Source organism: Myripristis murdjan, chromosome 6, assembly GCF_902150065.1.
Source record: "Myripristis murdjan chromosome 6, fMyrMur1.1, whole genome shotgun sequence".
Taxonomy (NCBI): Eukaryota; Metazoa; Chordata; class Actinopteri; order Holocentriformes; family Holocentridae; genus Myripristis; species Myripristis murdjan.
Genome location: NC_043985.1, coordinates 12,974,454 through 12,987,242, shown reverse-complemented (window position 1 = coordinate 12,987,242; position 12,789 = coordinate 12,974,454). Strand labels below are relative to the sequence as shown.

The 12,789-nt window shown below is 41.6% G+C and overlaps 1 protein-coding gene across 1 annotated transcript in view; it reads left to right on the top strand.

Annotated features, from left to right (window-relative positions):
* Nucleotides 1-12,789, top strand: part of hsd17b12a (hydroxysteroid (17-beta) dehydrogenase 12a) — a 21,679-nt gene extending 8,890 nt beyond the window's left edge. Inside the window, exons 2-11 of the mRNA XM_030053595.1 lie at nucleotides 2,983-3,029; nucleotides 3,813-3,888; nucleotides 5,854-5,961; nucleotides 7,250-7,314; nucleotides 7,646-7,690; nucleotides 8,203-8,237; nucleotides 9,167-9,248; nucleotides 9,363-9,428; nucleotides 10,452-10,601; nucleotides 11,318-12,789. Of these exons, the coding sequence (XP_029909455.1) occupies nucleotides 2,983-3,029; nucleotides 3,813-3,888; nucleotides 5,854-5,961; nucleotides 7,250-7,314; nucleotides 7,646-7,690; nucleotides 8,203-8,237; nucleotides 9,167-9,248; nucleotides 9,363-9,428; nucleotides 10,452-10,601; nucleotides 11,318-11,458 (815 nt within the window). The 3' untranslated portion in view covers nucleotides 11,459-12,789. The remainder of the gene's footprint in view (nucleotides 1-2,982; nucleotides 3,030-3,812; nucleotides 3,889-5,853; nucleotides 5,962-7,249; nucleotides 7,315-7,645; nucleotides 7,691-8,202; nucleotides 8,238-9,166; nucleotides 9,249-9,362; nucleotides 9,429-10,451; nucleotides 10,602-11,317) is intronic.

Genomic DNA, 12,789 nt, shown 5'->3' with positions numbered 1-12,789 from the left:
GCATGTAGAGGGGAAAAAAATGGGGAGTTTTTCCCACTGGCACTGAGAAACTAAAAAAAAATAGTAAATTGCTAAAGATTGACACTTTTTTCCACTGTGCTGTAATTGCATGGTGTGCATATCCCACACGGAGCACATGTATTCATAGGCATGTTCTCCGCTTCCCTGGGTAAAGTTCGAGCAGTGCGGCTGTACATGCGTATAAGCACATGGCACATTCTTGCACTCGATTGCAATGGTGTTCACCTGAATGCCAGTCATGCATGCACGCACACATGTCCCAGCTGGCTTTCCATAGGGTAAATTCATTGTCCCCGAGTTGTTTTTTCGCCCATGTTTTAGTCGTTTGTACCTCACAACGGTCGACTGACATGGCCTGTCATTTCTTCCTCAAAAGATGGTGAGAGAGATGTTGCAGGTGCAACAGTAACTTAAAGGTGGAGTCCAGATAAGGATAGTGGTGAAAGAGAGAGATTCATTTCTAATTTTGGCATTACTAGTGAGGTGTGGTCCTTATTCAGTGGGGTTAACACTTTTGGTTAAAAGATCATGTGCAAACTTAGTAACTTTGGTGATTTTCATGTTTTTACTTGAGTTGGAGGAATGGACTGAGGTATTTCTCTTCATCATATTAAAATCCCTGAAAACCCATTGGATCAAGTAGAAATGAATGGCAGTAAATCTAAAAAGGTGGACACTTTTTTCAATTCCTGGAAAGTCAACAGTTTCACCCAGCAGCTGCATCTATATCTTATAACAGCTATGTCCTATATGTCCAGTGTCATATTGGTATGTTATATAGTTATTTATCATGCATATGTTTAAATTTACATTAAATATGAACCCTCTAGCTCGTAATGATAATGCACAATAAGGCCCATTCATATTTAAGGTGAAGGCTATATTGGAGTAAAGCCAATTTTATGATGCTGTTTCCTTTTTTTCCTCAACCATCTTACTTTGCAGTGAATGTAGCCTCTCCCTGTGTCTCCGTGCCCCCACCTGCATCTGCAGCGAGAGCCTGATTTGGTATAGCCCGCGCCCATTGAGGCTTTTCTGCCGCGGAGCGTTTCATTCTTAACACGGGGGAGGTTTAAAAATAACCAGGGATTCTGCTCTCTTTCACTTCTGATTTGTGCTACTCTCTCACTCTCACTCCTCTCTCTCTCGCTCACTCTCTCTCATTCACTCACTTGTTCTTTTTTCCCCTCTCTGTCTCTTTCCCCTTCACTCATTCGTTCTCTTGCTTCGCTCCAGTTCTATTTTTAGTCGCCCCTAGGATCCCTCTTCACCCCCCCACCCTCCTCCTCTCTCCTGCTCCATGTTCGTCATCACTCCCTCCTCTCTGCATCCTCTCTCTCTCACTCTTTTTTCTTATCTTTTTCTGCTCTTCAGCTCTCTGCCAGAGAATGTCCTCTACCTCTATTAATCTTTCATCAAGTTTGGCTAATAATATATTCATGATGCACAACTGTGTATGTGTGTATAAGGGTGTATACCTCCCCCTTTTTTGGGGGGCAGGGGGGAGGGGGTATTTGTTTGTCTGGTCTCAGCTTTCTCTACCTCCCTTGTTTCTTCTTTCTGCCACTCCATCCATTCTCCCCCATCTCCGTCAGTCAAGCAGTGGCTGGGGTTGATGGGCAGTGAGGGTTTAAAAATAGCTCTGCTTGCTTGACAAGGTGAGGAGAGCTCTGAACACAAAAGAAACAGCCTCGCTCAGTGTGTTCGTCTCCCCTTTCCCGGCCTTGTTACCATCTTTTGTGGCGCTTCTGTAAAATCATTGCTCTGCTTTTGACTCTTTGATTAGTGCTCTTTTGCCACCACACTCCCCCTCCTGCCTTTCTGTAAACTACAGAAGCCATTGTAGAGACTTGAGGTATTCTTGCCAGCAAGTTGACACTGTCGAAATAAATACAGACCAATCTAGACACCACATGTTTAAAAAAATAAATAAATAAAAATGCCCAGGAGTGCCGTGTTCTCATGAGTGAACATGCTCTGGAACATGGTATTGTTCTACACATGCTGCTCCTTGCCTGGTTTCAGTGGGTGTTGTGGGGGCTTTGTGAGTCCTATACTGTCTTCTATCTTTGTTCTCCATTCTGTATATGTTCTACTTTAATCTATACCATCTTATCTTTGCATCTATACAGTTTCTGCTTACTCTGTTGCCTTTTCTTCCAGCTTAATCTTTGGTATCTTATTCATCTGCATGTGCTATCATAGCTTCTCTTCAATCTATACCATCATGGTTTCCATATATTTATTGTCACTTCACTCGTACGCACTCCCTTGCTGTGTAGAACCTTATTCTTTGGACTGAAGGCAAAGTTGAGCTCACATTCCAAGCTCCTTGCCCAAATGGAAAGTTGTTGTTGTTGTTTGATGAAAAGATACCTCTGACTGTAGAGAGATCCAGCGACCTCTTGTCGTAAATTGTAATTTTAGGCGTGTCCCCCAACGAATTTGTCTGTTGTCACACCTTGCTCATAAATAGCCCATAAAAGCCCGGGGTGAACTCTGTATTTGTGCACTGAGCCGTTTTGAAAGTTGTCACACCAGATGTAAAGGTGTGGCGTAAGCCTGTGAACAAAGAGAACCAAATTCATGTTACGTGACACAAAGATAACAAGTTGTAAATTGTCGCGTTATCTGACAGGCTTCTGTTAACTGATGAGTCAATCTAACATGAATGGCCGATGATATAATTGCTGATCCATCTAGAAAGATTATGGTCAATTCAGTACAAAATGTAAAGTGAAACTGCTATTGTTAACATGTGAACATTCCTTATCAGTGATTGTAAAGCATTTTTATGATTATGCTCAATTTTGAGGGACTTTGAAGGGTATACACTGGCTGAGTTGGTTGAACAGAAGGTGACATGACCTCAGCCCGGCTAGTGGTACAAGAGCACAGGCAAGAGCCCCTATATACTGACCTCTTTTTTTTTTTTTTTTCTTTTTCTTTTTCTCTCTGCAGTTGTGACAGGAGCCACGGATGGAATCGGGAAATCCTATGCAGAGGAGGTGAGGCTCCTGGACCCTTTTTTTTTTTTTTTTTTTTTTTAATTTATTTCACATGCAGTGTTCACTCATAGGCCACAGTAGGGGAGAGCTCTTATAGGCCTATTAACGTGGAAAAGAGTCCTCACACACATATGCGCGCATGCACTTCAACGCGGGCTCACTGATGAGAGCTTATACCGAAGTAACAAGCCCACATTGAATAGGGGCTACCCTGCCACGTGTTTGGCCCACACTAGTGTGGGCACACTGGCTCTATAATGTAGTCATGTAGGCCCTTTGACTCACACTGTTGCTGTTTATGCTGCAGTGGGGCTAGCTGCTTGTCATGCAATGGTTGTTCACCATTTTTACATCTCAAAGCCAAATGAACAAACATGCTTGTTTTACACAGGACACAGTAACTTCACCCCATGTGTAGTGTATGTTGTTTCAGGCAGATTTTTTTTCTAGTTGCATTCACCTCAGTGCTCAAAGTTGCAGAAAGTTCAACAAGGTTGATCACACATTGTGGTTAAACCCTCATGTGTCCAACAGAAAACGCACAGGTTGATACCAACTGATAAGAGAGCAAAAGTTTGTTTAAAAATGTAGTGGACATTGGTGATCTATGACCATGGGATATTTTCTGAATATACACTCAACTCAAGAAGGATAATGTTTGATAGATTCACATGGAGTAAGAAAATCTAAACAGCTTTCCCCATGAAGCATGAATGCACAAAATATTGATTCAAATGGCGTGGTTAAACTGTATCTGTGTACGTGTGTCTGTTTCCCCTGTAGTTGGCACGTCGAGGATTTGCCATGATGCTGATCAGTCGCTCCCAGGACAAGCTGGATTACGTAGCCAAGACACTTGGTGAGTGTGTGTGTGTGTCTCTGTGTGTGTGTGTGTGTGTCTGTGTGTGTGCGCACGTGTGTGTGCGTCTTCACACCATCACGGAAACCTGTTCGGAGTTGTGAGCACAGTGAGTGGGCTGATAAGGATGTGTCTATGAACAGGCAATGACGTGCGGCCTCCCACCCCATCCACCACAGGGTTTCCCAGGCTTCGATGACAGGGCATATCCTCAACATAAGGAATTATAACATTGTCAAATAGAAAAGAAAACATTTTTTTTAAAGCTAATTGGAAAAAATGTTGTTTTTCTGTTCAATATTGTTCTGTTTTTGGCACAGAAAATGTAACTCAAAGTCCATTGTTTAATATCTATAAAATGTAAATGACTTGGGATATAAAAAGTTTAATAACTAAGGATATAGTTAACTGCTTGCTTTTTAGGAGTACTATGATTCAAATATGTGGTATCGGTCATTTTACAACAGCAGGTGCCATTTTTATCACTAACACTTTTGTGATTCAAAATCATCTTTTCACTCTGCGGTTCCCTGTCAAGCTGTGTCTGTTTGTCCAAGTGCTGGTGAACACATACAAGGTTTTTTTTTGTTTACTCCTCACTTTCAGTTTAATGGAAAGACAGACTGACTATCTGGAGGGTACAAGTAAACAAACTTGTGTACCCGTTTCTTTCTCGAGCACCTACCTGCTCAGGAATTTGGTAGAAACTGTCTGGTACATGCACAAACATTGGTGATTCAAGCTTGTGCAAAAAGAAAAAAAGGTTAGTCACAAATGGTAAATGAGCATCCACACTGAAAAGAAACTTTGTCCTTGCTGGCCTGTGAATGGCAAGCCCCCCCCCCCCCCCCCCCCCCCCCCCCCCCAACACCCAGAATTCAAATAATGCCCTCTCCCTGACTCGCTCCCCTCCCGTCTGTCTCTGACGTCTCCCACAGCTCAAATTTCCCCTGTCGTGCTTCAAGTCCACAGAGGGGGCTGATGGGTAGTCACGAGCAGGGTGCGGTGTGCCAAACCCTGGCACTCCTCCCTCACGATGAGCTTGACAGAACCACCCTCTTATCTACGTTTAGCCATCATGTAACTGGGCAGCCCACCTAGTCTTAGCTGTAATTTCATTGTCACCTGCCCCACAGTCAAATTTCACATCTCATGTGCAACCACAACGTTTAATTGATTGCTGATTGCACAAACCTTGCAACCCCCAATTACTCATCCAGTCTGGCAACTCCATCCCTCTTTTCTTTTTTTGCTGCTATATCTTACTCATCACCCTTTTTATCTGTTTTTCTTTGAATTGACTCTGAGTGGTTGTGATGGCTAAAAATAGCATCATGAATTCAATGTAGATTTCAGGGAGGATCCAACCCATAACCCCCTCTTTTTGTCTAGCCCCCCCACCCCAGCATAGATAGATCTAACATAGATTCAACACTCCCTGTGCACATACTGGCACGCACCCGAGAAACATCCCAGGAATTTTCCTCTTATAACTCCCTCCGCCACCCATCAGCTAAACGAGTCTTTGGACAATAAATTCTAATTGCAGCAGGCGCGTCAAACATGACGAGGGAGCAGAGGGGGGAGAACACAGGGAAGGAGACTAGACTTCTCAGCTTGTTTGTTGGTGCACAGCACCCTCTCCAGTTTGAGTTTGACAGTGACAGGTTTCATGCTCCATTCATTTGGATGGATCCAGGGGTTACTCTGGTCTGTTTGGCCATGTAACGAACTTTTGCATAATGCAGTGACTTCCTTGTGACTCATGAATACATGGTACAGGTGTGTGGGATCCAGGCATGATCACTTGCCAAGATAATTGATCTTGGAAACACATATTTTTTTTCACAGCTTTCAAAAAGAAATAAAAAAAATTGCTGCCCTGTATAGAAAACCTCTAATCAATACACTAGAGTGGTGCATATATGCAATATCAATAAAGTGCTCTTTCTTCTTTCTTCACAGAGGAACAGTTTAAAGTCGAGACCAAGACCATTGCAGTGGATTTTGGCAGGACAGACATCTACCCTAAGATTGAGGCAGGACTGGCCGGTCTAGAGATTGGTGTTCTTGGTAAGAGTCGGTTGTCTTTTATCCGTTACCCCCCCCCCCCCCCCCCCCCCCCCCCCTTCCAGTATATGGAGCTTGGATCACTGCTACTAGCTATTTACTTAGAAATTGCGCCTGTGGGTTGACATTGACTATGTTGACATATTCTACACCACAGTCAGTTATACTTGTAATGCAAATGTGCATGAAACTGTCTTGGTGGTATTGAGACAGAGACACTCTACTTGTGCAGCAAAAAGGCAACAATTTCCATGGGCCAATGGATGAAAATGGTATGAATGAACGAACAGTGCAAGTACAAATAGACTATACATTCAGCATTCACTTTCTACATGCCTTCAAGCAGTGTAGCATACGTTGTCGTTGCAGGTCCATGGGAGTCATGATGGGTGAACTGCAGTGAGATGGAGGAAATGAGTTCAGAGCATTGTAGAGCTTAGCTTTTGTAAGGTCAAGTGCAGTGTGCAATGGATTGAACACACATTTTGTAGTTTTTTGGCCTTTGTGATGCTTAGCAGACAGTAAATCCTCTTGATTCTCGACCCTGCTGTTGTATTTAAACTGTTAGTTAAACTGTTAGTGACCAGTTTTATGTTGTCATGCATTGGTATAATTTTTGTCCAGTTTCTCGCAACTAGAGTTGTAATTGCCTTTGTGATGTTTGTCTTCTGTCAGCAAATGGGAATGAAAAGTTTGTGACTGCAGTTCTTGTGATCCTAGATGTTCAAGACGGGTGGAGCTATCGTTATTAGGATTCCCTGATAAAGCTAAAGCATGTTGATGAGACAATATTTTCCTCTTCATGAAAGGGGGTTCGATTTTCGTTTCCATATTTTTGGGGTGTGCATTCTGTTTGCCGCAGAGGTGGACATGTCCAGACTGGACAGACTGGGGTTAAAAATGCTCCAACATTAGTGAGATTTTTCAACGAGGAGGTTTCTATTTTAATGAACAGCACAATTTGTGATGCAAGTTCAAACTATCATTGTGTTTGTGAAGTCTGTAGGTCGGTTCATACAATTTCAGCTGAAGAGTTATTCTAGTCCACACTGCACTTTTTAGTTGAAAATTTCAGGAACTCTTTGTCCTTTCATGATACCAAGATGTGCTTTCCTGGTTGTGAGGTGTGGCTGTGTCTCTTGTACATGCCTGCTTCTATCTTGTTGGCGTTTGCTGCCACCTAGTGGTAGGAACTTGAACTTGCTTGACCCCCTCAGCATTAGGTAATCCAACTTTAGTTTTTCTCAAAACAGTAATAATTTCCTTTTTTTTCTCTCTTTGTATTCAACAGTTAACAATGTTGGAATGTCCTACCCCTACCCAGAGTACTTCCTCCATATTCCTGATCTGGACAACGTGAGTTTGTTTTTCTTTTTCTTTTCTCTTATTTAGTCTTTCTTGACAAGCAGTATTGCAACCACAGCAGTAACTGAAAGAGTGCAGCCACAAAGCCACTGAGCTGGTTATGTTTAGGAAAAAAACATCATGGGGGGAAGTCACCATTTTCAGTGGTTGCTTTTCTACATTGCGTGCTCTAAAGTAATCTTTACTGTAATTCTAGCAAACATTTATATACATTCTGCTTGGTTTCATATCCTGGGTGTTAGGACTGCTAAGAATTTATGAACACATAAATCCCATACATGGAAGATTTGAGTCTGTAACTATCAATCTCTATATATTTCAGTTCATCTCAACTTTGATCAACGTTAACATGACCTCAGTGTGCCAGGTAAGTTTGTCACTGAACAGCTCAGCACTGTAAAACATAACTGCATATTTGTGTTACATGTAAAGGTGCATTTGAGGTGCATTTCTGCAGAATTATACCTTGATACAAAAAGCTTTCACATCAAGCTGATTGATGGATATCAGTCTCCTCTTCTCCTCACTTTCCCCTCTTTTGTTCCTCTCCTCCTCATTTTCCTCCTCCTCCTCCTCTTCTGCTGTTTCTAACATGCTACCTGCAGTCTCTCAGTTGTTCCCAAAGCAACGGTGGACTACACCAACGCTGTCTGTACTCGCCACCCACGCATCTCTCTCTCTGTCGGTCCCTGCATGTCTCTCTCTCCCTCCCTCCTACTTTTAGTGATTTTTTTTTTTTTAAACTCAGTCTCCCTCTTCTCACCCTGTCCATCCATCCATCCATTTCTATATCCATTCTTCCCCAGTCCCCCTTTTCCTTTTTTAGGAGTGCAGACTTGTGTCCATGTTAAATGAACTTGTATTCTGTTTTTCTTAAAGATGACCCGACTGGTGCTGCCCAGAATGGTTGAGAGGTGAGTTAAATGATAGGCTTCCCTGTTTTGCAATATGACTGCGGTAAAATATCACTGTTGTGAATAAGAGATTGTGGCACAGCTGTATGGGGATTACCAAAATTGCAACAGAGAGCCTTTGTTTTTCCAAAAAACATTGTAAGAGAGGTTACACTTTATAAATGTGACTCTTTTCTGGGTGTGAAAAAAACAGAAATCCTCATCAAACCTTTCCATCACTGCATCCCTCTTTCCCTCTCCTCCTTTGTTCGCACTGCTGACAAGCTTTCAATTCACACAAAGTGCTCTTCCCACCTGATTGGCTGCACCATTCCCATGTGACTCATGCCAGCCAATAGCAGCCCAGGCACATTTGATGCCGTGTGAGGCTGGAGCGTCGCTCCACTACATCACTGCAGCAACAGGTTGCCATGGCAACGTACACGGCCAACACCACTACCACATTGTGTGTGTGGGGGGGTTGTGGGGTATTACTCTATGTATTTGTCAGTGTACTGAATGTGTATATACACAGGGTTCCCACAGGCCTTGAAACATTGTAGATTTGACAAAAATGAAATGAGGACTTTTAAGCTTTTGATAATGATTGCATGGCAACATCCTAGTCTCGTAGTATAACACTTCACATCCTGAGGAAAACCCTGCACTGGAGAGTTTTTGGTGTGTGTGTGTTTTTAATTTATTTTTAATTAATTTATTTTTTTAACAGCAGTTTAAAAATGATTTGAGGCCCCTGTGGCACTTATTTTGATGACTGACCCAAAACATGCCAGTTCTGAGTCCTTGAATTTGACCAAACCAGAACTTGAAAGTCACGGAGAAATCATTGAATTTGATCTCCACGAGTGTGAATCCTGTGTACGCTGTCACCACACCAGACAACAGAGGAACGTTCCTGTAAATCTGTCCATCTTGCTGTGTTTTCTCAGGTCCAAAGGTGTTATCCTCAACATCTCCTCTGCCAGCGGCATGTACCCTGTCCCTCTGCTCACAGTCTACTCTGCCACAAAGGTGGGTGTCTATCTGTGTAGTACCCGCTCACTTTTTCATAAAGCTGAGCCAACCTGTTTGTTTCTGTTTTAGACTCAAGTATTAAGCTTGACCAAGTTATTTTTTTGTCTGCAGGTCTTTGTGGACTTCTTCTCTCGTGGCCTTCAGGAGGAGTACAGGCGTCATGGCATCATCATTCAGGTGAGTCTGGAGGCTTTCACACCCATCCCACACCTTGTAGAGAAAGGTTTTAGTAAAGAACCCAGTCAAACTGAAATGAAAAACTTGAAAAATCAATACAACAGTCTATGAAATCACAACTAAGTTGGTAGAAATCTCATGTTCTCTTTATTGTGGCCCTCATAAGAATCCTAACTGCCAGAAGGAGTAAGGTAACTTTTTCTTTAAATACTGATTTGTGCTCAGTTTGCTGTCCTGTACTTTGATGTGGTTAGGAGTTGCTTGCATTTTGCAGCAAGTCTTAGAGACTGCTTTATGGCACAAAACCGGAGCAAGGCCATAATCTTCCTGCACAAATGGAGGTTAAATTTTCCTTTCTCATAAATCTGACTCAGCTGAAGGAAGTATACCCAACTTTTCTCTTTGGTGCTTTCAGTAAAAACCTACTAGAACCCTAAATGTCACTCGATGGAGGGGATAGATATGTTGGCGTGACACTTCTCATAGACTGTTTTTCTAGCCTTTTCTCAGCCAAGGTATTTTTGCCAGAATGTTATTCCACACAAGCCCTTTGTTTGTTCTGTTTGTGGCTCCCTCTGTGACTTTTCAGTTTTTTGCCATCTTGTGGTTAGACTGTGTTACAGCAGTTTCACCTCAGCAAACCTTCAGTACATTTCCACCTGCTGAGCCCAGACATCAGCCCTGCAGAAAAATACATTTTAAAAACGAAAAGGATTTTAAGTTTAGGTACAAGAACAACTTGGAAGGTCTTTGGATATTCTCGAGGTGGGCAGGGGGTATTACTTGGTAAATGCTTAAATGAAATGCTCCTTATGATTGTTTCTTCATGGCTATTGTGTAAGGCTGGAACTCAGTTTAATAGAAACCTAAACCTACCCTCTTAATGGAGACATAATGCTTACCCTTAACCTGAGGCAAAACCTTTTTTACTATATCAAAATCTGCAGTCAGTCTCATCTTGGAATTTACATTTTTTTTGTTTGTTTGAGCTAATCTCACCTTTTCCCTCTTCTCTCCCCACAGAGTGTGCTGCCCTTCTTTGTGGCCACCAAGATGACCCGTATCAGGAAGCCCACCCTGGACAAGCCCACCCCAGAACGCTATGTGGCCGCCGAGCTGACCACTGTGGGCCTGCAGACCCAGACCAATGGCTACTTCCCCCATGCTGTCATGGTAAGGACTTGAAACCCAAACAAACCACTAACCATGTGGAAATGCAAAGAGCAACATTACAGTTAACTGTGGAGAGATTTGCTCATGTACTGACTGAACTTAAATAGCACTCTTGGTTATTGAATATCAAAGCATACATGCTGATGATGGTTATGGGTAAATGAATATAGAGATTATTGGATACTAAGCTTGTGACATCTGATCAACCAAGTAATCCTGATTTTCAAAAGTGACTTAGAACCTCCATGGAACAATATTATGTACCAAAGCTCACCATAAAGCCATACCTCCTAGTATTTGGTGTTTTTGGTGTGTGTATATATATGTATGTATGTATGTATATATATATATATATATATATATATATATATATATATATATATATATATTTTTTTTTTTTTTTTGTTTGTTTTGTTTTGTTTTGTTTTGTTTGTTTTGTTTTTTTGTCGCATAAATGTACCTATGTCCCAAATTGATGCTGCTTGTTTCATGTACCCAGTTACCCAATCAATAAAGCATTTCTGATTCTGTAGTTTGGGGAAATTTGGTTGTATGTTTTAGTGTTGCTTCTTGTTGTTTGTGAAGTGTGTAAAATCTTTGATGACTAGCTGCTGCTGTCTTGACCAGGTCTCTCTTGTATAAGAGATGCCACACTATATCTAGAGACTTCCTGGTTAAAGAAAGCATAAAAAAATGTGTTTTTTTTTTCCTTTCAGGGTTGGGTGACCACCAGGCTGGTGCCTAGCAGCCTTGTCATCTTCCTGGGAGCCAGTATGAACCGTTTGCAGCGCACCGGATATCTGCACAGGAGGAAGCTGCGGGAGCAAAGAAACGGAACAAGCCTGAAGAGTGAATAGGAAGGTGGTCGTTGGTTATGTGTTTGGTCGCTATGTTCTGGCTGCATGTAGTGTTCGAGGAAGACAGTGAGTTTGTATCTGTGCGATTCATCCTCGAGTTACCTGAAATTTCACCTGTGTGCCTTCAGTTGATGTGCATGTGTGAGAGAGCATAACTTTATATTTAAGACCATGACCTCTGTTCTGATGCAAGTCGTCTTGAATGAAATGCAGATTCTACAAATTGCTAGGACCAAAGTAGCTGTCAAACTATGCAGGTGCTGAAGTGATTCTAAAGTGTTGCTCTTGGTAAAGGAAATTATTTTTCATGATAGTGATAAGAAGAAAAAAAAACTTAAAAAAAAAAAAAAATGGTGATTTATGTTAACCCTGCTGTTGTAAGCAGTGGAAACATGGTGGTGGACATATCTTTTTATATATATATATATATAATTATTTATTATATATTTGTATTAACATGAGCCAAACTCAGACCTTGAAAGGACTAGCACATAAGCCAGTGTTGTCTACAAACAAATGAACCGTGAAGAAAAAGCAGTTTCTCCCTTATCTGTTATGTCAGGTTACCTGCCATAACTTTTTGTTCTTTATATATTGTGTGTTCCTATATTTACATTCAATCTCAGATTAAACACAAGTGCCTTACAACTGTACCATCATTCATGCTAGTGGTGGTTACATTTAATGAGAGGGGGCTCATTAACTGGTGTATATGAGGGGAATTTAACTGGTGCTGTGGCTAGTAAGCTATATACTCTCTCCATTTTGTCACTGTCAGACCATGTATTTCTCAATTAATAACAGTGTTGTGCAAGGGTGTCATTAACACAAAGACATTTAGAGTTCAGAAAGGAGCATGTTATCTTTCAAGTGAAGTTAAAACGTGTTAATCGGCACAAAATTAGGTTTTCTCTTGACAAAAATCAGTCACTCTGTTTGACCAAAGGTCTTATGTAGGCCTGCCCTACATGTAAAACTAAATGTACTGTAAAAACAACAGACCTACCCAACTGTATGCATAACCTGTGCACAACTATTTTGACTGCTGTGTCCCATCCATCTGTGCCAAGTAGCCCTGCAGGTCTGGCCAGTGCCTGATGAATACTTTTGTGAAGGGAGACATCACCAAAGGGCCTTGTGAAGGTTTTCATGTGTAATCATTTTTAATATGTTTGGAATTGATAGAATTTCTAGATGTGAAATACACTGTTTTGCATTTGTCTTGCGGCTGGCAATATTTCTCCTGTTATAAAAACTCTGTAATACTTTGCCGTGTGTTCTCTTTCAGACAGTTATTAAAACTGAATAAAATGAATATTTGGAATTTAAAA